The sequence below is a fragment of the Chlorocebus sabaeus genome, chromosome 25 (assembly GCF_047675955.1).
Source record: "Chlorocebus sabaeus isolate Y175 chromosome 25, mChlSab1.0.hap1, whole genome shotgun sequence".
NCBI classification, from domain to species: domain Eukaryota; kingdom Metazoa; phylum Chordata; class Mammalia; order Primates; family Cercopithecidae; genus Chlorocebus; species Chlorocebus sabaeus.
In genome coordinates this window covers 75,448,082-75,475,781 of record NC_132928.1, presented here as the reverse complement: position 1 = coordinate 75,475,781, position 27,700 = coordinate 75,448,082, and the positions used below count along the sequence as shown (strand labels likewise).

General features: G+C 39.9%; 1 protein-coding gene across 6 annotated transcripts in view; it reads right to left on the bottom strand.

Annotated features, from left to right (window-relative positions):
• Window positions 1–27,700, bottom strand: part of RYR2 (ryanodine receptor 2) — a 783,951-nt gene that overhangs the window by 305,610 nt on the left and 450,641 nt on the right. For all 6 annotated transcript variants that reach the window (XM_073011864.1, XM_073011860.1, XM_073011862.1 and 3 more), the window contains 4 exons: window positions 26,098–26,290; window positions 23,572–23,788; window positions 20,965–21,069; window positions 16,359–16,462 (listed from right to left, as the gene is read on the bottom strand). In XM_073011864.1, coding sequence (XP_072867965.1) covers window positions 16,359–16,462; window positions 20,965–21,069; window positions 23,572–23,788; window positions 26,098–26,290 — 619 coding nt within the window. The remainder of the gene's footprint in view (window positions 1–16,358; window positions 16,463–20,964; window positions 21,070–23,571; window positions 23,789–26,097; window positions 26,291–27,700) is intronic.

Here is a 27,700-nt window from a genome sequence, read left to right as displayed (position 1 = left end):
ACTTAAACAACTCAACAAGAAAAAACAAACAACTGTATTAAAAACTGGCCAAAGGGTCAGGCATGGTAGTTCACATCTATAATTCCAGTACTTTGGGAGGCCAAGGCAGGAGGATTGCTTGAGCCCAGAAGTTCAATGTCAGTCTGGGTAACATAGAGAAACTCCGTCTTGACGCATAATTTAAATTTTAACCAGGCACGGTGGCACACATCTGTGGCCCCAGCTACTCTAAAGCCTGAGGCAGAAATTTTGCCTGAGTCTGGGAAATCAAGGCTGCAGTGAGCTATGATCACACCACTGCACTCCAGCCTGGGCTACAGAGTGAGACTCTTGACTCAAAAAAAAAAAAAAAAAAAAAAAAAAACAAAGAAAACAAGACAAAGGACATAAACAGACATTTCTCAAAAGAAGAAATGCAAGCAGCCAATAAACATATTAAAAAATGCTCTGAATGACTAAGCATCAGAAAAATGCAAACTAAAACCACAATGAGATACCATCGCACACCAGTCAGAATGGTTATCATTAAAAAGTCAAAAAATGAAAGATACACTGTTAGTAGGAACATAAATTAGTTCAATTCCTATGGGAAACAGCATGAATATTTCTCCAAAAACTAAAAATAGAGATACCGTTCAGCCCAGTGAGCCCACTACTGGGTACCTACCCAAAGGAAAAGAAATCATTATATTTTTTATTTTATTTATTTATTTATTTATTTATTTATTTATTTATTCATTCATTCATTTTGAGAGCAGTTTTGCTCTTGTCACCCAGGATGGAATGCAATGGTGTGATCTCGGCTCACTGGAACCTCCACCTCCCAGGTTCAAGTGATTCTCCTGCCCCAGCCTCTCAAGTAGCTGGGATTGCAGGTGCCCACCACCACGCCCAGCTAATTTTTGTATTTTTAGTAGAGATTGGGTTTCACCATGTTGGCCAGTCTGGTCTCGAACTCCTGACCTCAGGTGATTCACCCACCTTGGCCTCCCACAGTACTGGGATTACAGGTGTGAGCCACCAAGCCCATCCAAGACATCATTATCAGGTCAGGCATTGAGACTAGCTTGGCCAACATGATGAAACCCCGTTTCTAGTAAAACTACAAAAACTTAGCTGGGCATGGTGGTGGGCACCTGTAATCCCAGCTACTCAGGAGGCTGTGGCAGGAGAATTGCTTGAACCTGGGAGGTGAGTTTGCAGTGAGCCGAGATCACGCCACTGCACTCCAACCTGGGCGACAGAGCAAGACTCTGTCTCAAAAAAAAACCCCAAACAACAACAACAACAAAACAACTGCGCTCACATGTTCATCACAGCACTATTTACAATAGCAAAGTCATGGACTAAGCTTAAGTATCTGTCAACTGTTGACTACAAAAAGAAAATATGGTACATATACACCGTGGAAGACTATGCAGCCATGACAATGAATGAAATCATGTCCTTCTTGCAGCAACATGGATAAAGTTGGAGGCCATTATCCTCATGATTTAACAGAAAATTAAATCTTATAAACAGAAAATTACTCTCATTTATAAGTGGGGGCCAAGCAAAGTGGATACACAGAGATATAAAGATGGAAATAATAGATAGTAAGGACTTCAAAGCAAAGAGAGTAGGAGGGAAGACAGTATTGAAAAATTACCTGTCAAGTACAACGTTCACTATTTGGGTAATGGGTTGATTAGAAGCCAAATCCCCACCATTATACCTACGTAACAATATACGCAGGCAAATACCAATGTAACTGTGTACAGAGTAATATACCTATACAACAAACATGCACATGTGCCCTCTGATTCTAAAATCAAATTAAATACAAAAACATATTTTTAAAAAAATATGCTGCACTTTAAGTAAATCAGACTACCTTCCAGAAGGGACCGGTCTCAACAGAAAAAAAGACACTGACCTTCCCTGAGCAAAAGGGAATTTTGCCAGCAGCCTGTCAATTCTTTAAGGAATTTCTCTCTGTATAGATCTGTGTGTGTATATATATGTGTGTGTGTGTACTGGGGGAATCACACTTACGTGAATGGACTAGGAGCTGCTGAAGGTTATTCTGCAGAATAGCAAAGTTAGAAGTCATCGGGTAGAAAATGCACTTTTTAGAGGCTGATTCTTTTCATTTTTATTACATTTATAGAGCTGCAGGACCATCAACACAATGTAGCTTTGCACCATTTCCACCAGACCATGAGGTCCCCCATGCCTGCTGCAGTCACTTCTCACTCTCACCTCCAGACAGCCCCTAAGCTACGTTATGTCTCTATCAATTTGCCTGTTTTGGGCATTTCATGGAATAGAATTATACAATACGGAGCCTTCCGTGTTTGGCTCCTTCCACTTGGCATAAAGTTTTTCAGGTTGATCCATGTTGGAGTATGTGGCAGTAGTTTGTTTCCTTTTATTGCTGAATAACATGCCATTGTAATACTGGATCACATTTTATCTGTTCCTTAGTTGATGAACATTTGCACAGTTTCCAGTTTTTGGCTCTTATGAAGAATGCTTTTGTGAACATTTATGTGTAAATCTTTGCAGGGACATAAGCTTTTATTTCTCTTGGGTAGACATATAGGAGTAGAATTGCTAGGCTATGGTAAGTTTATGTTTAACTTTTTAAGAAACTTCCAAAACTATTTTCCAAAGTGGTGGCACCCTTTTACGTTGCCAGCAGTAATACATGTGCGTTTCAGTTTTCCTATAGCTTCACCAACACTTGGTATGTCTGTCTAAAAATTATAGCCATTTTATTGTGTGTGAGGTAGTATCTTATTATGGTTTTAATTTGTATTTTTCTGACTGATAATGGGTAACATCCTTGATTGTACTTTATTAGCCATCTCTGTATCTTCTTTGGTAAAGTATTTTGCCAATATTTGCCTTTTTTTTTTTTTTTTTTTTTTTTTTTTTGGAGATGGAGTCTTGCTCTGCCACCCAGGCAGGAGTGCAGTGGCGATCTCGGCTCACGGCAACCTCTTCCTCCCAGGTTCAAGCAATTCTCCTGCCTCAGCCTCCCGAGTAGCTGGGATTACAGGCGACTGCCACTACATGAGGCTACTTTTTTTGTATTTTTAGTAGAGATGGAGTTTCACCATGTTGGCCAGGCTGGTTTTGAACTGCAGACCTCAAGTGATCCCCCCAACTCGGCCTCCCAAAGTGCTGGGATTATAGGTGTGAGTCACCACGCCCAGCTGTTTTGCCAATTTTTAAATCAGGTTTTGTGTATTCTTACTATTGAGTTATAAGACGTCTATATATATTCTGGATACAAGTCCTTTGTTAGGATTGGTATAATTTACTACAAATCCTATTAATACAATTGTGCATGATTCACGGACGTTCTCTCCCAGCTGGTGGCCTGTCTCTTCATTTTCTTAATGACTTCTTTTGAAGTACAGAAAGTTTTACTTTTAATTAACTCCAATGGATGGACTGTTTTCTTCAATAGATCATGTTTTGGATATTATATCTAAGTACTCAGTGCCTAATCCGAGGAGGTTTTAAAATCGGAGCAATGGATTATATTTAAAATATATTTATTAACACCACAACCATATCAAGTTCTTTGTTTGAATGAAAAGTGTTTGGTTTCTGTATCGTCTTTATTCAACCACTTTATTTGATGATTTAACATTGTTTAACTCTTTTTTTTTTTAAGTCTGCTGAAGGGTGGTGAGAGAAAGAGCACACTACAGGTTGGAACTGCAAAGCTGATAGAAAGGCTAGAAAAGCACAAAATAAGGGAAGCAAGAAAGGATTAGTTGGGAGTGGGTTCTTGGCCTTACATGCATTCAGCAAATATTTACTATTAGATTAAGCAGCAGGGATCGGTAATGTAGCATTTTAGTACTTAAACTACATAGCTACAGAAAAGTAAACAGATTGTTAGAAAGCAAATGTGAGGCACCCTAGATAAGCATTTGGTATGTAAAAACCCAGTTCCTGATTGAGATTTATCGTTTATTTATTAATCCATTCATTTGATGAATATTTACTGAGCTCTATATAAAATTTGAAAGATGGTAATGAACACCAATGAGACGCCTGCTCTCATGAAACATATGGTCTGATGGAGTACAGAGGCAACCATGTAATTCCCACAAACAGGGAAGGCTTCCATACTGGGAGTACAGAAAGGATGAGTACCTATAGAAGTAAAATTGTTAAGTCAAGGAACTCAGACATGTTCGAAAGAAGTGAACCTGACCTTAGATCTGGCAAGCTTGTCCAAACCACGGCCTGCGGGCTACATGCGGCCTAGGACAGCTCTTTGAATGTGGCCCAACACAAATTCATAAACTTTCTTAAAATATTATGAGACTTTTTTGTGTGATTTTTAAAATTTCGCTCATCAGCTATTGTTAGTATTACAGTGTATTTTATGTGTGGCCCAAGACAATTCTTCTTCTGCTATGGCCCAGGGAAGCCAGAAGATTGGACAGCCCTGATTCAAAGGATGAGAGTCAGGCATAGAAAGGAGCATTCCAAGAAGAGGACGTGTGGAAGATCTTGTGGTGGAAGGGAACGTGTGGACAGGCAAGCAACAAAAAGGTCAGTGTGACTGCAAGCAAGAGAAAAAGGGCAGCCTCACTAATAATGAGGCTGGTGAGAGGGGAGGCCACACATTTTGGGATACTTTGGCAAATTAAAGCACCATATTTAACTTAAAAGCCATTAAGGAATTTTTTTATTTTTTTATTTTTATTTTTATTTTTTAGATGGAGTCTCACTCTGTCAACCAGGGTGGAGTGCAGTGCCATGATCTTGGCTCACTGCAACCTCTGCCTCCTGGGTTCAAGCAATTATCCTGCCTCAGCCTTCCAAGCAGCTGGAATTACAGGCACTTGCCACAATGCATGGCTAATTTTTGTAATTTTAGTAGAGACAGTGCTTCACCATGTTAGCTAGGCTGGTCTTGAATTCCTGACCTCAGATGATCCACCTGCCTCGGCCTCCCAAAGTGCTGAGATTACAGGCTCACCTGACCCACCGTGCCCGGCCCCATTAAGGGATTTTAAATAGAAAGATTGACATGGTCACCTAAATGTTTGAAAAGAATACAATGGCTACAAAGTACAGAATAGATAGAGGTGCTATTGCATTCTGTTTGCTAGTATTTTTGTTGAGGATTGCTGTGTCTATGTTATTCAGGGATATTGGTCTATAGTTTTCTTTTTTGTTGTATGCTTGTCTGGTTTTGGGTGATACTGGCTTCATAGAGCAGTTAGGGAGAATTTCCTCCTCCTTGATTTTGTTGAAACAGTTTCAGGAGGATTAGTATTAGTTCTATGTATGTTAGGTACAATTCATCTGTAAATCCATCTGATCCTGGGCTTTTAATTGCTGGGACACTTTTCATTACTGATTCAATCTTTTTTTTCTTCTTTTTTGGAGACAGAGTCTCACTCTGTTGCCTAGGCTAGAGTGCAGTGGTACAATCCCAGCTCATGACAACCTCTGTCTCTCAGGTTAAAGCAATTCTCCTGCCTCAGCCTCCCAAGCAGCTGGGATTACTGGCGTGCACCACCATACCCGGCTAATTTTTGTATTTTTAATAAAGTCGGGGTTTCACTGTGTTGGCCAGGTTGGTCTGGAACTTCTGACCTCAAGTGATCCACCCACCTCGGCCTCCCAAAGTGCCGGGATTACAGGCGTGAGCCACCACACCTGGCCACTGATTCAATCTTGCTACTCATTATTGCTCTGTTCAGGTTTTCAATTTCTTCCTGGTTCAGTCTTGGGAGGGAGGCTGTGTGCTTTTAGGAATTAAGTGGGTTTTATATCAGGAACACAAGCATGGTTCAACATCTGTAAATCAATAAATGTGGTATGTTGCATAAACAGAACCAAAAACAAATACCATATGAGCATCTCAACAGACGCAGAAAAAGCATTTGATAAAATTCAGCATCATTTCATAATAAGAACTCTCAATAAACAAGGGATAGAAGGAACATACAGCAAAATACCAAAGGCCATATACGACAGTCCCACAGGTAACATTATGCTGAATGGGGAAAGTTAAAAACTTTTCCTCTAAGAACTGGAACAAAACAAGGATATTTTCTTTCACCACTACTATTCATTACAGTACTGGAAGACCTAGCCAGAGTAGTCAGGCAGTGGAAAGAAATAAATGGCATCTAAACTGGAAAAACTGAAGTCTAATTATCCTTGTTTGCTGACAATTTGATCTTATGTCAAGAAAAACCTAAGGACGCCACAAAAAACTCTTATTTGATACATGAATTCAGTAAAGTTGCAGTATGTAAACTCAATGTACAAAAATTGACAGCATATCTATAGACCAGTAACAATCTAACTAAGAAACAAATCAAGGAGGCAATCCTATTTACAATATCCACATAAAAATTAAAATACTTAAATGAAATACCTAAAATACCTAATTAAAATATATTTAGCCAAGGAGGCGAAAGATCTGTACAAGAGAAACTACAAAACAATGACGAAAGAAATTATAGATGATGCAAACAAACAGAAAAACAGCCCATGATCAAGAATCTGAAGAATTAGTGTTAAAATGACGATACTGCCCAAAGCAATCCATAAATTCAATGCAACTCATATCAAAATACCAATGTCATTTTTCACAGAATTAGGGAAAAAAATCCTAAAATTCAAATGGAACAAAAAAGAGCCCAAATAGCCAAAGAAATTCTGAGGGGGACAAAAAGGAGGCATCATATTACCTGACTTAAAATTTTATTATAAGGCTATAGTAACCAACACAGCATGGTATTGGTGTAAAAACAGACAAATAGATCAATGGAACAGAATAGAGAACCCAGAAATAAAGCTACATATTTACAGCCATATTTGTTGGCGTTCACAAAGCCAACAAGAGCATACATTGGAGAAAGGATACACTCTTCAATAAATGTTGCTGGGAAAACTGGATGGCCACATGCAGAAGAGTAAAACCGGCCCCGATCTCTCACCACATACAAAAATTAACTCAAGATGGGTTAAGACTTAAACAAAAGACTCAAAATTATAAAAATACTAGAAGAAAATCTAGGGAAAACTCTTCTGAACATTGGTCTAGGAAATAATTTATGACTAAGACCTCAAAAACCCAGGCAACAAAAACAAAAATAGACAAACAAGACCTATTTAAACGAATAAGCTTCTGCACAGTGAGAGAAAATCAAGAGTGAAGAGACAACCTGCAGAATGCAAGAAAATATTTGCAAACAATTCATCTGACATCAAACTACTCATTCATCCAGAATATGCAAGAAACAAACAATTCAACAACAAGAAAAGCATCAAATAGTCTCATTAAAAAGTGGGCAAAGGACATGAATAGACAGTTTTCAAATGAAGACATATAAATGGCTAACAGGTATATGAGAAAATGTTGAACATCACTAATCATCAGAGAAACGCAAACTAAAACCAAGATGAGATATCGTCCTACACCAGTCAGAATGGCTATTATTAAAAATGCAAACAACAAACAAACAAAAAACAGACATTGGCAAGGATGCAGAGAAAAGGGAACTCTTATGCACTGTTGGTGGGAATGTAAATTAGTACAGCCTCTATGAAAAAATAGTACAGAAACTTATCAAGGAACTAAAAATAAAACGACCATTTGATCCAGCTATCCTACTATTGGATAACTACCCAAAGGAAAAGAAATCGATATATCAAAAAGACACCTGCACTTGTATGTTTATTGCCACGCTATTCACATCAGTAAAGAAACAAGGAACCTAAGTGTACATCAATGGATGAATGGATAAAGAAAATGTGGCATAAATACGTAATGGACTACTATTCAGCAGTAAAAAAAGAATGAAATCATGCATTTTGTAGCAACATGGTTAGAATTGGGGTCATTATTTTAACTGAAATAAGCTAGACCCAGAAAGACAAATACCCACATTCTCATTCATAAGTGGGTGTTAAAAAAATCTGTACACATGAACATAGAGAGTGGAATGACAGTGAATGGAGACTTGGAAGAGTGAGGGGATTGGAAGGGAGTAAATGATGAGAAATTACTTAATGGGCACAATATACATTAACTGGGTGATGGATACCCTCAAAGTCCTGACTTTTGTTACTTTATGCATGTAACAAAATTGCACATGTAGCCTGTAAATCTGTACAATTTTTAAAAAGGCAAAACAAAACCAAAAAAGGATAGAAAAGAGAGCATCAAGGGTGTATTTCAATTGGATCTGTTGGAAGGATATTATAATTTCACATGAGAAATAATGGTAGCTTAGACTAGGTTAGTATAGGCAATCATGTTGGAGTTGATGATGTGGTGATAGTAACATTAGTAATGGAAGAAAATAAAGAAGTCGATGGATTAAAAGATCAATAGAAAGCCATGGGTGAAGGGAAGGGATATGTCCAGGATGACTCCCAGATATCTGAGCTGTGTTCTGGGGGACACTTAACACAACAAGGGAAGGAAACTGAAAGAAGCCTGAGATTTGAAGGTATAAAAAAGTCACAAAGTTTGAGGTACATGTGCAATATCTAGCAAGTTGGCAACTGAGAATGTTATGTGCTGGATACCTTTTTAGGACGAGGCACATGATTGTGAATTTAAAAAAAAAATCGGCCGGGCGTGGTGGCTCACGCCTGTAATCCCAGCACTTTGGGAGGCCGAGATGGGCAGATCACGAGGTCAGGAGATCGAGACCATCCTGACTAACACGGTGAAACCCCGTCTCTACTAAAAATACAAAAACTAGCCGGGGCGCGGTGGCGGGCGCCTGTAGTCCCAGCCACATGGGAGGCTGAGGCAGGAGAATGGCGTGAACCCGGGAGGCGGAGCTTGCAGTGAGTAGAGATCGCGCCACTGCACTCCAGCCTGGGAGACAGAGCCAGACTCCGTCTCAAAAAAAAAAAAAAAAAAAAAAAAAATCATGCTATGGACTTTGGGTTATAATAATGTGTCAATGTAGGTTCATCAATTGTTATAAATGTACCATTCTGTTGAGGGCAGCTGTCTGTGGAAACAGGGGGCATATGAAAAGTCTCTGTATCTTCCCTTTAACTTTGCTGAGATCCTAAAACTGCTCTAAAAAATAAAGTTGTTTTGTTTGTTTGTTTGTTTTTAATTATAGTTCCTGACTTCATGGAGCTTACACTCTAGAACAAGCTTTTCAAGTCCACAGCCCAGGATGGCTTTGAATGTGGCTCAACAGAAATTCATAAACTTTCCTAAAACATTATGAGATGTTTTTGTGATTTTTGTTTTAGTTCATCAGCTATCATTAGTGTTAGCGTATTTTGTGTGTGGCCCAATATAATTCTTCTTCCAATGTGGCCCAGGGAAGCCAAAAAATCGGACACCGCTGGTCTAGAAGGAAAGACAAGCATTAAATAACCTCAGAAAGTGATATTACAAATTATGGTGAAAGTTATAAAAACACTATCAGGTGTTATAAAGGAAGTGAAGGAAGTGGTGAGGAAATTCTTATCAGGGAAGTGATATTTAGATGAAGACCTGAGGGATGAGTAGGGAGGAGCTCCTTTAAGGGTGAAAGGAAGAATTTTCCAGGCAAAGGGAACAGAATAGGTGAGGTAGGAAAAAGTCTAACTCAGTACCAGGAAGAGACCATGAGGGCTGGTACATAAGGAACAAGGCAAAGTCAAAGATTGGTGCAAGGCATGATGACAAACAGGAGGTGTCAAATTGTCTGGGTCCTGCACACACTTGTGAAGACATCAGACTCCATTCAAGTTCCATGGGAAGCCACTGAGCAGCTTCAAGCAACATATGAATGAAAGCATGTGTATGTATGAACTCAGGTTGCTGTGTTTAGAATAAAGAAGGCAAGTAGGAGGACCAGGTAGGAGATGGCTATGGTAGTCTGGGTGACAGATGATGGTGGCTTGGACCAGAGTGACTGCTGTGGAAAGGGAGGATGGGGGAAGAGTGATGTGTACTTGGGAGGACCTGATTTTGGGTTAGAAGTAGGAATGAAACAAAGGGAAGAGTCAAAGGTGATTCCCAGGTTCCTTGCCTGTGTAGCAGGATGAAGAGCTACGCATGTTGAAAGTCTCAATGGATGCCTAAATGCAAATACAGGGGACATAAGGCTATATAGATCTAGGGCGCTTCTGATGTATCCAGGGGAAAATGTCAACGGAATGATAGGACATACAATTCTGTCACTCAGAGCAGATGTCTGGGGTAGAGATGGACATTTGGGGAGGTATCAGCACCTGTGTGGTAATTAAGTCATGGAGTGGTGAGAACACCTTCAGAGAGTTTGCACACTGAGAAGAAATGGCCCAGGACTGAACATAAAGATTCACATTTAGAACTTGGGAAGATTGGCTGGGTGCAGTGGTTCACACCTGTAATCCCAGCACTCTGGGAGGCCAAGGCAGGTGGATCACCTGAGGTCAGGGGTTTGAGACCAGCCTGGCCAACATGGCAAAACCCCATCTGTACTAAAAAAAATACAAAAGAAAAAATAACCAGAGGTGGCGGTGGAGGCCTGTAATCCCAGCTACTTGGGAGGCTGAGGCAGGAGAATTGCTTGAACCTGGGAGACAGAGGTTGCAGTGAGCTGAGATCACACAACTGCACTCCAGCTTAGGCAACAGAGCAAGACTCCTTCAAATAAATAAGTAAGTAAGTAGGGAAGATTGTTGCCAGCAAGAAACCAAAAAGAAGAAAGAGGAGGAGGAGGAGGAAGAGACAGAAAAAGGAGAAGGAGAAAGATAAGGAGGAAGAGACAGAAAAAGGAGATGGAGAAAGATAAGGAGAAGAGGAGGAAAAAGGAGAAGAGGGAGGAGAAGAAGAAAAGTGAGAAGGAGAAGAGCAAGAAGGAGAAGAGGAAGAAGGAGAAGAGGGAAGAGGAAGGAAGAGAAGACAGGAGAAGAGGGAAGAGGAGAAGGAAAAGAAGAAGAGGAAGGAGAAGAGGGAGGAGAAGGAGGAGGAGAAAGATGAGAAAAGGGAAGAGGAAAAGAGGCAGGAGGAGGAGAAGCGGAAGTATGGGAAGGAGAAGAGGAAGGAGGAGAAGAGGAAGAAGGGGAAGGATAATAGGGAGAAGGAGAAGAGGGAGAAAGAGAAGAGGGGGGAGGAGAAGAGGGAGAAAGAAAAGAGGGAGGAGAAGAAGAAGGAGGAGGAGAAGAGGGAGAAGGAGGAGAGGGAGAGGGAGAGGCAGAAGGAGGAGGAGGAAGAAGGAGGAGGAGGAAGGAGGAGGAGGAGGAAGGAGGAGGAGGAGGAAGAAAGAGGAAAAGGAGGAGGAAGGAGGAGGAGGAGGAAGAAAGAGGAGAAGGAGGAGGAAGGAGGAGGAGGAGGAAGAAAGAGGAGAAGGAGGAGGAAGGAAGAGAAGGAGGAGAAGGGGAAGGAAGGAAGGAAGGAAGGAAGGAAAGAAGGAAGGAAGGAAGGACGGACAAAAAGGGAGGGGAGGGGAGAGGAAGAGGTGGGTGAGGAAGGGAGGGGAGGGAGGGGGAGGAGGAAGAGGAAAAGAGGTATGAGAAACTAACTTGCTGTCTTGGACAAAAATTCCACCTCTTCCCTTATCAGTTATTTGTCTCCCTTCTGTATTGCGTTCCTCTCCATCCCTGTGTCCTGGGTCCCTACTATTCCTTCCACCCTTTGCCACATACGTGCACAAGCACATTACATCATCTAAAAATAATTTTCAGGAAAAATACTTGGCTAGGGGAAAAAATATCATTGTAGTGTCACTATATTTTTGCTAACTTCCAAAGAAATAAATTCTATGAATGTGTATTATATGTTGATTAAAAATCCTTATATCAATTATTTCTAAAGTGTGAACTGTTTATTCAGAAATTAAGATCTGAAATTTGGAAAATAATAAAAACTAAACAAGAAACTGAACCTCTGGTAACACTGATCACATTTGAGGGGCGTCTGGCAGGCATGATCCGCCAAGCTGTGCTGTTCTTAGAGTGTCCCAATTTTGCAGTACTATACGACACACAGATGATGATGGAAGTCTAAAGTAAGTTATCATTGTCAACAATTTACGTTAAAAAATCACAGAAACAGCACCCAAAATTCATATTTCATTAAATCACTCCTCAACCCAAAATAAGGGATATTCTGGAATAATTTCTTGCTTATTTGTTACTTGCATCTTCTAAAGATTTAAGCAAATGAAGCTGTTCACCCTTCCACGATATATTTATTAAACAAACAAACAAAAAAACCTACACTATGCTTCCTCTGTCAGACATATGTTGGTAAAGGCTTTATCAATATCCTATTAGTCCCTATAATAACTCCATAAAGAAAATACATTATGATCCTCATTTTACTAAGGAGAAGAAAACCTAGGGTTCAGAGGAGTTGAATGACTTCAGCAACATTTCTTTGGTGGAGCAAGGCCTTAAGTCCAGACAACCCAACTCCAGCGTCTGTGTTCTTACCTACTCTGCTCTGGGGCCTGCCAATTAAATAAGTGAATACAGGAAATATAGGAAGAACGTACTGTACTTTCTCTAAACCCCTGGAATTGGGCATGGTATGAATCTTAGAGAAGTATAGGTGTTTTCCCCTAATTTGATTTGTAAATAAATAAATAAAAATCAGTCCATCATAAAACCATATAAACTAGCTATAAGAAAATCAACAAAGAAATGTTAAGCATTTGCTTGTGAAGAGGGTGATTTACATTCATCAGAGAGAATAAAACCACAGTACGTGCAGTCTGAAGATTAACCAAACCAGCCACCAGCAGCTGGTAGGTATGACACTGGATTACATGTAATAGTCAAAGGCACAACATGCTAAATGCAAATACAGAGATTTTCTACAGTCCAGAATTTACTCTCTGCAATAGCTGGCTCAGGTGTCAATTGCTAAAATGATAGGGAACGCACTGCAAATTTAAATTATGTTAGACCATGACCTTTCAATAAAACATTCTGTTGTAAAAGATGAAGAAATAATGAGCTGCCATGAATTACTAAGTTAAATATACAAACCTCATGTCAAGAGCGCAAAGGAAGATCAGAGATGCTGAATCCAAGTACTCAGGACACAGGGCTCATTATGTATTCTTTATTGCAAGCAAACCTTGTCATTTTTAACCTCTGGTTCTCAGTTTACTTGATGTGCATATATCGCTTCTTCTTTTAAGTTCCTAGTAGAACCTAAGCTCAATCTATGCCTCATGTGTTTATTTACAAGACAATCTGCATCCTGGAGGATATAGAGTTATACATCACTTCACAGTGGGGATACACTCTGAGAAATGGGTCTTTAGGCAATTTCATCATTATGTGAACATTATAGAGTATATTTGTACAAACCTAGATCATAGAGCCTACTACACACGTAAGTTATACGATATAGCCTATTGCAGCTAGACTACAAACTTGTACATGTTACTTTACCAAATACTGTAGACAATTGTAACACAATGGTAAGTATTTGGGTATCTAAATATAGAAAAAGTAATGCATTGCACTAGGATGTTAGGACTGCCATGATGTCGTGATAGGAATTTGTCAGCTCCATTATAATCTCACGGCCACCATCCTATATGCAGTCCATCATTAAGTCAAACACTGTTAGGCAGAGCTCATGACTACACACCTGAGCCCAAATTCTAGAATTTGAAACGAAGTTTAAGTTTTGTGTTCTGGGTCCCTGGTAAAATAATTCCAGTGTAAATAACTCCTCATGACTCTTAACAAAACTGAAACAAGCAAAAAGGACTAAAGTACAGTTTTGTACATAATATAAAAACATATTAGGATAAGTCATCTCTTTGAACAAATCCAGTTCTACAGGGCATCAGGGATAGAAAGAGGACAAGAGTAAAGTCACCGGCTTTGCAAAAATATTCTCTTTACTTTTCTACATCAAAATTTGAAATTATATTTCTTCCTTTATTCCACTGCAGTCCCATTATTCCATCTGCAAAGTTAAGTGGCAAAATCAAGAAGTAAATTGGCAACAATCACTAAAAAGCAAATTTGCCTTTACAGGGTGATATAAAATACTTTACAGTAGCTTTTCTCAAAACACGTGCTCAGGCTGGATGCAGTGGCAAGCTCCTTTAGCCCTAGATACCCAGACTGAGGCCAGAGAATCACTTGAACTCAGGAGTTGTAGGCTGCAGTGTGCCATCGTCAAGCCTGTGAATTGCCATTGCTCACCAGCCTGGGCAACATAGTAAGACTCTGGCTCCTTTTAAATTTATTTTTATTACTAGTATTTTTGAGACAGGGTCCTGCTCTGTCATCCAGGTTGGAGTGTAGTGGTGTGATCACAGCTCACTGGAGCCTCAATCTCCCAGGCTTAATCCATCCTCCCACCTCAGCCTCTGAGTAGCTGAGACTACAGGTGTGTGCCATTATGCCCAGGTAAGTTTTATATTTTTTGTTGACAGGGGGTCTCACTATGTAGCCCAGGATGGTCTCAAACTCCTGGGCTCAAGCCATCTACTGGTCTTGGCCTCCCAAAGGGCTGGGATTACAGGCATGAGCCACTGTGCCCAGCTGACTTTGGCTCCTTAAAAAACTAAAACAAAACCAAAGATATGTTGCTCAGATAAATAGTCCTCAAAGGTATGCTCTGAAAAGAGGCTGCTATGGTCAAATAAGTTTAGTAAATACCATAAAAAGACTTCACCCCAAAGTTCTGAAAAGTCCATCAGCAAAAATTCTGAAATTATTTAACTCTTTGAATTCAGCATGTTTTAAATATATTAAATCAGTGCTTCCCAAATTACTTATGGTGAAGAACTAATTTATTTTTTAATATTCAGTCTATTGTGGTTTCATTTTCTGATATTGTGCAATAAAACTGTTAGAGGAAATTGAATTCTCAAAATGAAGACATATAGGCTATGACCTCACATTTCTTAAATTATTAGATTCAATATATGTAAAATTGCTTCCCTAAATTGGTATGGAAGTTTATAAATACTTACTCTTAATATCTTATTTAGTCACAAACCAGTAACAATTTGTGACTGGCCCAGTCCCTGGTCCACAGTCCACATTCTGTGGACCTGTATTGTATCAGATCACTATCGGGAGAATCCACTCCCGATAGTTACATGAGTCCTGTTCTATTTCCTAAGTGTCTTGGCTGGTTTGAGAAATAAAGGGAAAGAGCACAAGAGAAATTTAAAGCTGGGTATCCAGGGCAGACATCACATGTCGGCAGGATCCATGATGTTCTCCGAGCCGTAAAACCAGCAAGTTTTTATTAGCAATTTTCAAAAGGGGAGGGAGTGCACGAATAGGGTGTAGGTCACAGAGATCACAGACTTCACAAGGTAATAAAATATCACAAAGCAAATGGAGGCAGGGCGAGATCACAGGACCACCAGATGGGGCGACATTAAAACTGCTAATGAAGTTTCAGGCACACATTGTCATTGATAACATCTTATCAGGAAACAGGGTTTGAGAGTAGACAATCTGTCTGACCAAAATGTATTAGGTGGGAATTTTCCTCATCCTAATAAGCCTGGGAGTGCTACAGGAGACCGGGGCTTATTTCGTCCCTTCGGCTTCGACCACAAAAGATGGCACACCTTGAAGGGGCCGTCTATAAACCTACCCTCAGGGCGCATTCTCTTTCTCAGGGATGTTCCTTGCTGAGAAAAAGAATTCAGCGATATTTCTCCTATTTGCTTTTGAAAGAGGAGAAACATGGCTCTGTTCCATCTGGCTCACCGGCGGCCAGAAGTCTTATCTCTGGTGTTCCCCGAGCATTGCTGTTATCCTGCAAGATGCCCAGATTTCATATTGTTCAAACACACATGCTCTACAATTCGTGCAGTTGACACAATCATCACAGGGTTCTGAGGCGACATTTATCCTCCCCAGCTTACGAAGAAGATGATGGGATTAAGAGTTTAAAGTAAACACAGGCTTATGAAATCACAAGGGTATTGACTGGAGAAGTGATAAGTGTCCATGAAATCTTCACAATTTATGTTCAGAGATTACAGTAAAGACAGGCGTAAGAAATTATAAAAGTATTAATTTGGGGAACTAATAAATATCCATGAAATCTTCACAATTTATGTTCTTCTGTCACAGCTTCAGGCGGTCCCTCCATTCGGGGTCCCTGACTTCCCGCAACAGATCACAAATCCTCATCATCCATAATTCCCATAAACATCTGTAGGACACCCTTTGCGAAATACTGATGTAGAACAAAAGGACATAAAAGAACAGGGTCAAAGTCTTATTCCCAACAAATACTGATCCAATCCACTTATGCATTATCAAAAGTTCTAGCTGCAATTAAAAGTTGAATTAACATATAACATCAATACCTGTTTTTGTGTTTTGGTTTTTGTGTTTTTTGGAAACACAGATTGGAAAATAGAAAAAGTTAAGAAACTCACTTCAGGGTCTCAAGTGACATTTGTAAGTTGTAATTGCGCTCCTGTTCAGGCAGCTTGGAGAACTCCACCAGGCATGGGTGCTGTCTCTTGTTGTCATCTCTAACCTGAAACAGGACAGGAAATTCACATATAATAGCCTCCAACGCCAGGCACTAGCAATGGAATTCAACTGTGTGGCGGAAAGTGGAGGCGGAAGGCAAGAAGGAACACCCAGATCATCAACCCCTCAAAGCTGCCCCCACAACCTCTCAGATGCAGTGAATATCTGAGGTCACTGGTAGAAGCTGGAATTACCTTCGTTCCTTCCCTTCTGTTTGGCAGAGCTTCCATGAGCCCCCACCATGCAGACTCCTACCCCAGATTCCCACAGGCTCACTCACTCAGCTCCTTGTAGCATTTGCTTATATCTTACTTTCTCAGCGAGGTTTACCCCGCCCAATTGCCTAATTAGGACAGTCTGCCTGCCCACTCTACTCTTTTTTTTTTTTTTTCCTGTCCATACACCTTCTAACAGATTGGATTTATTGAGTTATGGGGCTATTGTGTGTCTCCCTGAATTAGAAGATCAAAAATGCAAAGATTTTGGTCTCTTTTGTTCTTTGATGTGTCCCAAACACCTTAAACATTCCTGGTATGTCCTGGGTACTTGACATATGTTTTATAAATTGAAATAAATCCTGTATATGAAGGGTGTGGTAACGACTTTGTTTTAATTCGCAGTAATTTTCCTGTATAGAACCAAACTGATTACAGACATCAATTAACGACAGGACTGACTGACATAAACACTTTGAGGTGGCTCTGGCTGTTCATTTTACCCCCTGCACGTTACTCTCGATCTCACAAACTACCCTACTACCTTCACAAAATTCAGTAGCATCATATGCAGGTGGTTTTTATATTAATCCTTGAAACTGTATATTAGCAATCACATTAAACTAAACGCAAGGTTTTAGGAATGAATTACTGAGAAAGATGTTCTCTCTCCTCGCATTAGTAATTAGGTTTGTTATCTTCTCAAAGACCTAAATTGCATCGGCATTAATGCTATGGCAGCACCTAGATGGCAACCCATATGCTGTCAGGGAACAAATTACTTCATGAGCATCATTACCAGGTCCTATAAATGCCACACAAGAAGTACACAAACATGAGTGAGTTTTTTCCAAGTCTTCAGCAGTCACCAAGTTAGAAATGATGTATTTATTCCTTTCCTTCTGGTCATCATTACAAATGAACAAGACTTATATAGAATCATATATTAGGTATACTTATTTAATTACAGAACTCTGAAAATGAAATTGAGTTATGTAATGTAACTCTAAATCTCTAATCCTACAAATGAAACACAAAATGAACATTTATAAAATGAATGTGTCTGAACCTGGAGACAATCTCCCCATTTAGGTCATCTCCACTTTGTCTGTACTCTCTACATCAGAGAATAACTAACACCATCGTCTTCACAAGCGTCTAAACGAAATGAGAAATCTGCGCAGATTCCCTTCCTCTCCTGCGACACCCCATACGCGAACACCGAAACACCTCCTGTAACCACGGCTCTCTATCCCCACTGCGGGGCTCTGAGTCGCCTCTCACCTGGGGTGCCTGTGCCCTCTCCCTGCCCCTCCTCCTGCCTCCAGGCTCTCTGCTTCTCCACATTCACAGCAGAGCTTCTTTTGAAAGCAGACAGAATTCTGTCACCTTCCTGCTAAGCATTTTTCAATGCTGTTTAGCCCCCTACAGAATAAAATCATCTTCCTCCCAAAGCCTTTTGTGACACACTTCCTGCGTACATGGCCTGGCTTCCCACCTCTTCTCTGCACCACAGCAGAGGTGTCCTTTCGCTACACTGCACCACTGAAAGGTCATGGCAAACGTCCTGTCTCTTCTGCCTCCTCGCTTTTACACATACCAGGTCCTCTGCCTACTACATGGTCATGCTTTCTGATTGCCAGCTATCTTGCACACATCCCTCAGCCTTGGATCAAACATTTACCTCCTCCTGGAAGCCTTCCCTGATTTCCCTGGGAAGAGCTAAATATTACTTCTTTACTCTGTAATTGTTTGCCCACCTTATCATTCAACTAAACAGGAAGCGCCTAGAAGGCAAACACAGTACCTTAAAAGTCAAGGTCTTTTCAAAACTGAGTCCCCAGTACTAAACACACCAGGCAAATAGACATACAATGAATGTTAAAGGGACGAATAAATGATAGATAGATCTGCCTTGTTAGTCCATAAAACAGAGCCTTTGCACCATGCTCCTGGGAAATACATCCCAAAGAAATGATAACTTCTTTGAAAAAAAATCCAGCATGCTGGGTAGCTAAGTATAAATTGCTCCAAAGAAAATCATACTTGAATACTTCAAAACCTCATTTAAAATGTTAATGAATTTATGAAATTAGCATAGTAACAGGCACATATCTTAGTCTAGAGTAACAGACATCACAAGGTCAAGGATTATAACTACTACACAAACAGGAGTTTCAGGGAAGGTCTTGGAAAAAAAGCAGGCTGCAAATCATACATTAGATGAGAGAACACTTCCCGCACCAGGAAAGGTGCGGCTGCTAACACAACAGCAGCAGACCGAGGGCTCAGTGTCTCCCCCAGAGGTACAGCAAGCCCAGTGTTGCCTCAACTGGCCTCAGACCCAGCAAAGGATAGCTTGAGTCAATTGTGGACAAGAAGCCTCTGCAGTACTGTGTTATCCTTTAGTTTAGTACTTGAAAACCCAAAGAGTGTCTTGAACATGGCAGGAATATGATGTATGGTATCAAGCAGAACTAAATTTAACTGGAAGAATCAATAATAATGAGACTTTATATTTTAGTCAGTTCTTAAAGAAGAAACAGTCCTAAGACTTCACTGAAAAACATAATCATTTAGGTGAACTTACTGAGTTCGCAACAGAGATCATCTTAGAAGCCCACTGAAGTATTTGCTATTGCAATATGGGGTTTTGCTGCTTGTTTTACATTTTGTTGGATTTTTTTTTTTTAATGAGAACTTCTGGGGAATGCTGCTTGTAATTCCTCTGGCAATTGATTACTTACACATTTGTAGCATCTCTCTTCCTACTGACTAATAGATGGTTCAGTCTTTTATTTAGCATTTATACATATCCTTCAATTTTAAGAATTAATGAGGCTAGTTGTGCCTGTCATCCAGCCTGTAATCCCAGCACTTTGGGAGGCTGAGGTGGGCAGATCACCTGAGGTCAGGAGTTCAAGACCAGCCTGGCCACATGGTGAAACCCTGTCTCTACTAAAAATACAAAATTAGCCAGGTGTGGTGGTGCATGCCTGTAAAACCAGCTACTTGGGAGGCTGAGGCAGGAAAATCGCTTGAACCCAGGAGGTGGATGTTGCAGTGAGCCAAGATCACACCACTGCACTCCAGCCTGAGTAACAAGAGTGAAACTCTATCTCAAAAAAAAAAAAAAAAAAAAAAAATTGATGAATGTAGCACAAAACTAGGTACCCAAGTGTTTGCTGGTGTAACAAATGTCTAACTATCATTTAGTTAATCAAAGCATCCCATTTTCTGGTCATGCTTCAGCAAGCCTTACAGTGACCTGCAGTCACTTTCTAAATTCTGTCTGAGAAAACCGTGATTCCGGTCTTGGAGCTGCTACTCACTAGTTACGTGATGCCTGCCAAGGCATTTAGCAACTGCAAGAAGTCTCCGTTAGGTCATCACCAGTACAACTGAAATAATAGTACAACCCAGTTCACCGTGATGACAATTTGACCTAATAATCTGTATGTGAGAATGCAAGACACTGAATAAATATATAAATATTACTGAGTAGTGTGGAGTATCACACGATACTACTACGAACATTAAGTATTCTTTATTTAGAGCTCAACGCCAATAAACTATGATGAGTAAATACATTAATTTCCCTATTCACTCAGGTATAAGAAAGTGTTACAGCCTTTGGGACACTTAGAATGATATCATACAAATGAAAGTATTACCATGGTTTTGACACAAACAAGTATATGATATACACTAGGATTATACAGGAAGTTGTTTGTTTTAAATCTAAATTTTATTAAGTTGTAAACTAAGATCTTTAGCAGAGTATCATTTAGAAGCATGTGCAGTCATGATTTCTCAGCCTTCATTCTACCTGTGAAACCAACTAGGAACGTTTGCCCGCAGGTCTCCTGCTTTTACACACAATTGGTACTGAAAGAAAAGAAACATCAGTGAGGGAAAAGTAAATTGCCTTCTTTTCACTTTCAGTTTTCACTTTCAATTTCACTGAGATTTTTTTAAGCGGCTTAAAAATCAATGCCTATTATCTGTGTATGTTAACCTTGATTTGAAAATATAACTTTCAGCCCAGAGACAGATAACTTTCCATTGTCTAGGCAGCTAGACCATCCTTCAGTGAACCTGCCAATAATGCCTGTCAGCCCCATTAACTACAATCATGTAGTAATGCAAAACTGCACAAAAACTAATGTGTTGGGGGAAAAACATCAATCTAATTGATTGATGTCACCCTGAAGCAGGAAAAGGGAGAAAAAGTTCTGTTTTCAGAAAGATGTATTAACAGAATCCGAAAATAAATGTCAAAATTACGTACCGGTCCGTACTGCCAGCCAAGCTCAATTTTATTCATAACCCAGAGTTCATGGATATTCTCGGCCAGTTTTTCTCTTATTCTTTCTAGATGAGGAGGCAACACAATCTAAAATTTACAAAAAGAAAAAATAAAAAAGACACATCAGAAACAAATGCAGTAAGATGTGGTACCAACGGTCTTCGCTGCAAACTGAACTACATAAAACTGCCTCATAAACCAGTAATCATAGAACCGAGTTTTAAGCCATCTACTTCATGACATTCTTTAAATAAATTTTGGGACTTTTTTTTGACAACTTAGGTTTCCAAATTAATTTATGAGCCACACACACACACACACACACACACACACACACACAAAGGAGTATCAGTGGGGACAACCGAAAGATGTTTAATGGATATGGGGCTACTGCCAAGGAATGTACGACTTAAAACGAGAAATTGCCCCAAAGCTCTTACACCAATTGGGCCAGCAGTCATAAGGCAGGGTAAAGGCAATTCAGTGCTCACATGATAATCCGTCGGCTCTCTGAGCATGTAAATGTCTGCCTGTAGCGACTGATGTCTTCCCCTACACTCTACTCTGTTACTGTTAGTGGTCTCTAAATACAAGCCTCACAGAAAAGAAACAAAATCTTTACATGTTCCCAATAAAAGGAAGAAACTGAATGTTCATAAAAAACACAAAGTAAGGGACTGGTTGTTTACGTCTTGATTAAGCACTTGTGTGTGACCCCACAGCTAGTCTCACAACACACAGAGTGGGCAAATGACCACAATGCCCAATGACGAGGTGGCATTTCCATGAGAAGCAGGTGATAATTGTTTCCTTTCCCTGATAGAGGTTATCCGGGTCTCAGGTAATCTTTAAGGTTCTACCATGACATCATCTAGTTGTCCATTTCTAGCCTCTCAAATCTTTTTTCCTATAAACTTAGGTTACACTACAGATATCCTCCCACCTTTCAGCAAACGGGCAACGCAAACTGAATTTTGGCCGGGAACAATGTTTGCATGTTTATTTTAACAACATGATATAAAAAGGGGGAAGAAGAAATACGATTCAAGGAGCTAAACATCCGACTGCTAAGCAACTGAAGCTTCTGAGGCAGGCGATTAATTCAACTTCAGACTTTAGAAACGATGTCTTTGATCTTTAAACACTAATAAGCAAACTTTGAATATCTAACCAACCTCACTGAAGCTACTTCACCATCAATATAAATCCATATTTAATTCATTGCCAACCTCAGAACACTGTTACATCTATGAAACAGAAAAAGAGGAACAACAGCTAACATCTGTTGGGCGCCTATTTGCCAGGTAATATGGTATCTATTAACTATGACAAACATACTCTTAGCATCCCAATAAACAAGGTGAGCAGCTCCCCTAAGCGGGGAGTAGGCCCTTGATGCCAGGCATTTTGACTCTAGAGCTCATGGTCTTCATCTATACCCAAGATAGAAGCCAGTTAAATATCTTCCAAAGAAGTGTATCCAAGAAGGAAATTAGAAGAAATTAAAAACTCCGTGTTTCCTATACAGGATCCTCATCTTTCTCTATATTCTTCTTAGATTCTCACAGAAGTGCGAACCCCATTGTGAACTGCGCACTCCTTATGAGAATCTAACTAACGCCTGACAATGTGAGAGAGAACAGTTTCATGCCAAAGCCATCCCCACCTTCAACCCCGGCCCACCGGCTCGTGGAAAATAGTCTTCCAGGAAACCAGTACCTAGTGCCAAAAAGGCTGGAGGCTTAAGAACTACACTCTAAAATCAGTATGTGTCACATCTATATGATATTACTTCAAGTGCAGTATGTTACCCCAGATATTAAATCATCTTAACACTATTATACCTTAAAATTTCTTGTATGATTTTTGCCCACTAAGTTCCATCTGTTGCTATTATTGCCTATTTTTAAAAGTGTAATATGCACTTTATAAGCTAAGTAATATTAATTATTTTAATAAAACTTTAAAGATAACCTTGAACAGAGTTTTTAACACTTCAGGTTGTAATCTGTTCGTACATCAGGGAATCAGTTTATTGGGCTAGGAAAACTACTTAAAACATAGAATAGAGGCCGGGCACAGTGGCTAATGCCTATAATCCCAGCACTTTGGGAGGCCGAAGCAGGTGAATCACCTGAGGTCAGGAGTTCAAGACCAGCCTGGCCAATGTGATGAAACCCTATCTCTACTAAAAATACAAAAATTAGCCAGGTGTGGTGGCAGGCACCTATAATCCCAGCTACCTGGGAGGCTGAGACAGGAGAATCACTTGAACCCAGGAGGCAGAGATTGCAGTGAGCCAAGATTGTGCCACTGTACTCTAGCCTGGACAACAGAGCGAGACTCCATCACAAAAACAACAACATAAAACAAACAAACAAACAAACAAAAACACATAGAATAGAAAATGAGTAAGTGGCCATGGTAAAGGTAAGCATTATTTTATGAGTCTCGTTTCAGTCCTGCGTGTCAACTGTACAACTGTATTACTGTGCAATCCATTCCCATGGGTTGCGGACCAAGTGTAAAGCCACTGTGTATCAGAATGACTGCATCACCAGCGATTGCCATTCGAGTGGATCTTCGTACCTGGCTGGTATCCACAGGGATCGGCGTGAAGGCAGCTTGTGTCAGGGAAACCGTGGGGCCCAGCAGGTCGCGTGTGTAAGTTCTTTCTTGCTTGTACTCTCGGCTGTGTTCCACTTTCAACTTTTCTTTTGGCAGAACAGCTTCATAACAAGGAGCGTACCCGGGTGGAGGAAGAAATTTGAATTCTCCATGTCGCCCCCCAAGCAGAAAGCGTACTCTAAAAAGGATGCATGTTAGAGTCCGTTTTATCTCTGGTGTACATTAAAGTTTTCTAATTAACAAAATCGCAGGGAAAAATTATTAGTACAAAAGTAATTTTATCAGAAGCCACATTTTCCTCTAAGTACCATCATAATGTGATCACCTTAGAATTCAAGGGCCTCTAATTGTAAAAGGTAAAACCTGAGGGCATCATATTCATCAAAAGAGAAAACCTTCAGCTAATTAATGGGTCAGTGAAGACATCACCTGCTGGAGAAGTAACTAAAAGCACATGCACCACAATCTTACAGGAATGAAGTGCATGTTCATAATAACTGGTCACCTAATGCCCCAAAGTACCCACGTAATCAACAGATAAAGGAAAGACCTGATCGAAATATCTATATGCTTAAAATTACAGGACTTAACAAGGAATGAGGGGAAAACCAGTCACTTTTCAATTTCCTAATGAAATTCTCTAAAACAGAGGTGCGCAACCCCCAGGCCGCGACAGGTACCAGTCTGTGGTCTGTTAGGAACCAGGCTGCACAGAAGGAGGTGAGCTGTGTGGGCAAGAGAGCATTACCGCCTGAGCTCTGCCTCCTGTCAGATCAGCAGTGGCCTGAGATTTTCATAGGAGCGTGAACCCTATTGTGAACTGTGCCTGTGAGGGATCTAGGTTGCATGCTCCTTAGGAGAATCGAACTAATGCCTGATGATCTGAGCTGGAACGGTTTCCTCCTGAAACCATCCCCACCTTCAACCCCAGCCCTGGCCTGTGGAAAAACTGTCTTTGGCAAAAGCGGTGCCTAGGGCCAAAAAGGTTGAGGACTGCTGCTTTAAAGCAGATTCTGATATCTCTTCAAATTGAAGGAAGCAGGTAACCTTATTGCTAATTGTTTATCAATTTCAACAACAAAAAAGAACTTACTAAAATCTTTTAGACATTCTGCTCATTTAAGCAAAACTATTTTAATCTGAGTTCCATTGAACAACACTTTTTGAAACAGTTAAATGATATCTGTTTCCTGGGGCTCTCGGATTTACAAAAATGAATTTAAATGTTCCATTTTCCTTGTACTTTTTTTTTGAGTCAAGGTCTCACTCTGTTGTTCAGGCAGGGGTGCAGTGATACAGTCACAGGTTACTACAGCCTCCAACTCCTGTGTTCAAGGGATCCTCCCAACTCAGCCTCCCAAGTAGCTAAGACTACAGGCACACAACACTAGGTGCTAATTAAAGAAACAAAATGAAAAACAAAACAAAACAAAACTTTTGCAGAGATAGGGTCTCACTGTGTTGACCAGACTAGTCACAAACTCCTGACCTCAAGCAATCCTTCCACCTCGGCCTCCCAAAGTGCTGGGATTACAGGTGCAAGCTACTGCACCTGGCCATAATTCTTTTTCTAATTTGTGTATCAGGTCCAGTCCAAAAAAATAAGAGCAAAGAAAAGTGAGGAAAAATAAAAATGCTAAAACATTCCAGAAGCTTATAGAAACATAATCTGTATAAATACATCAGAAAAAAGAACTGGTACATGGATACCTAATATTCATGATTACTCTATGCCTTCTTCAATATGCTGCTTTTGTAACTAGGAATTATTCCTGGGAGAATTATGACTAAAACAAAGGGAGTCCTTCTAAGTTTACAGGTGTGTGTGTGTACATAAAAATAAGTGACAGAGTAGTTACTTATTATAACAGACCATCATTTATGCAAGTTTTATTTGTAGAACTACAATGGATTATCACTTTGTTTCCCTCCAGTAATAGCAAAAAAGGAAAGAGTATGAGGAAACCATCTTGGCACCATTGACCATAAGCAGAGAACAAAGGAATAAAGAGAATAAAGGTGGAGAGGAACACTAAAGAAGGCCACCCGGGCCTCATCAACAAAAAGGGTATTTAATTTCTATTGAAATAAGGAGGTGTGCAATGGGGTGAGGAACCATGGCTTAGAAAAGGAAAATGAATGAAAATATAAGAAAATAAGCAGTATTTTTCTAAACAGCCTTGCTCATTTCATCTAAATAAACTAAAAAAAAGAAAAAAACCTTGAAATAGTTCAGGACACTGGTTTGAGCGAGACTGCCCACATCTAAACACAGTGGGATCCGTAAACAAAGCACTCAGCCTTGCACGATGCCCTCTTAGGTGAGCCTTACCTCCTCCTTCAAGGCACGGGCAAAAATGCGCTGAGGACAGGTGCCCAGGAGAGAGAAACAATGGTTAGAGAAGCAGGGCAATGGCAGTGCAGAGTCTTCTGTGGAGGTATGAGAAATGAGAAAGGAAACAGACCAAAAAACATAGACATACTAACTTTATTCCCGCAGAGAAACTAACGACTGGAAAGAAGAGGCCATCGATGTTGAAATTCTCAAACATTCCTTGAACAGGTTGTCCATTAATTCGGAACGAGATGCTTGGGGCACTTAGATCTAAACAGCAACTGATGACATCATCAGTTCTTAACAGATGTTGGTTTGGTGAGCTTACAGTACGAGCAATACAACCTATTGGGGGAAGAAACATTAAGGAAGGTCATGTATTTTTTATCTCAGAGAATCAGCTTCAGAGCCAAAGTCAAAGATTTGAATAGGTAGTGACAAACCAATGCATAACACCAGAAGGAATAAATCTTGAATATAAACGCATATTACATGTTAAACCCTTTGTCAAAAAAAAAGACTATTTCAGGAGTCAGGCTGCTACCTATGTTGTAAAATAGACCTTGTGATACACAGAAATTTCTGCATGTAGATGGATGACAATTGATCCAGAAATTATCTAAGAGCAGATTATATAATGATGTCCAAGGAACATCTCCAGGGACTTCAAATAGCTACCTTACCATCTACTACTTGTGAGACCATAACCAAATTACTTAACCTCTCTTAATGTTGATGTCTTATAAACAGAACACCAAATACCATCACCTTGTTTAGTTATTTTGATGATTAATGTTTTACAAGTAACAGAGTCTCAGGCACAGCAGATACTTCATGTCAGTCCCTTTGTCAAATGCTAAACTCCCTTCGTTCTATCAATTTAAAATAAAAATACATAAAGATAACGAAAGCAGGAAATATGATCATTCATTCCTGCAGCACGTTGTTTATTGTGAGATAACTACAGGCCAATTGGTTTTTGTTTTACATTTATTTCACACAAGATCTTGGTTGGCTTCTTAAGTAAAGCAGGATATAACTGGAGGCATGAAAATGATATTTGATAAATGTTGTTTCTTGCCCTGGCAAGACCAACCTATGGTCTAAGCCCGTTCCTGATTCTAAGAACTCCTTTGCTAATCAGTCCCAAGAGCATCTGCTTCTCACTGCACGCTGGAAGGAAAGAAGGCAAGGTCCACCCAAACACACATGCTCACAAACATAAACAAAACCTTCAATTTGAGCAAAGACAAAAACAGACTTTGTGATACGTGCTTTGTGTTTTTAATAATTCTTTTTATTTCTAGCATGCCAATATCTCCACCAAGGACATATTTGAAATGCCAGTAGTAAAGAATACCTATTTTTTCTAAATGTAGACACTTTTTATTTTACCAATATCCAATCCACAGGCAATAAATTCACTATCAAGTGTCTCTTCTAGAATTCCCTGAACATAATAAAGGCAGCTTTTTAAAAAATCATATAAAAGCAATGCAGCAAAAGGTCTAGTTTCTTGTTTGTACCAAGATCTGTAGCTAATAGCAATGTTGTTTACAAGATACCTATGATAATCAAATATATTGTTCACTTTGAGGGATATGATAGCTTGATAGATCCTGTATTAGAAACCCGTACCCGTGTTTCCTGTACATTCCTCCACACTAATTCTATATTTAAATTCTCTCAAAGCACCAAGATTTTTTATACTTTTGGTCCTTTCAAACACCTGGGACCTGGATTCCCAAAATCCAG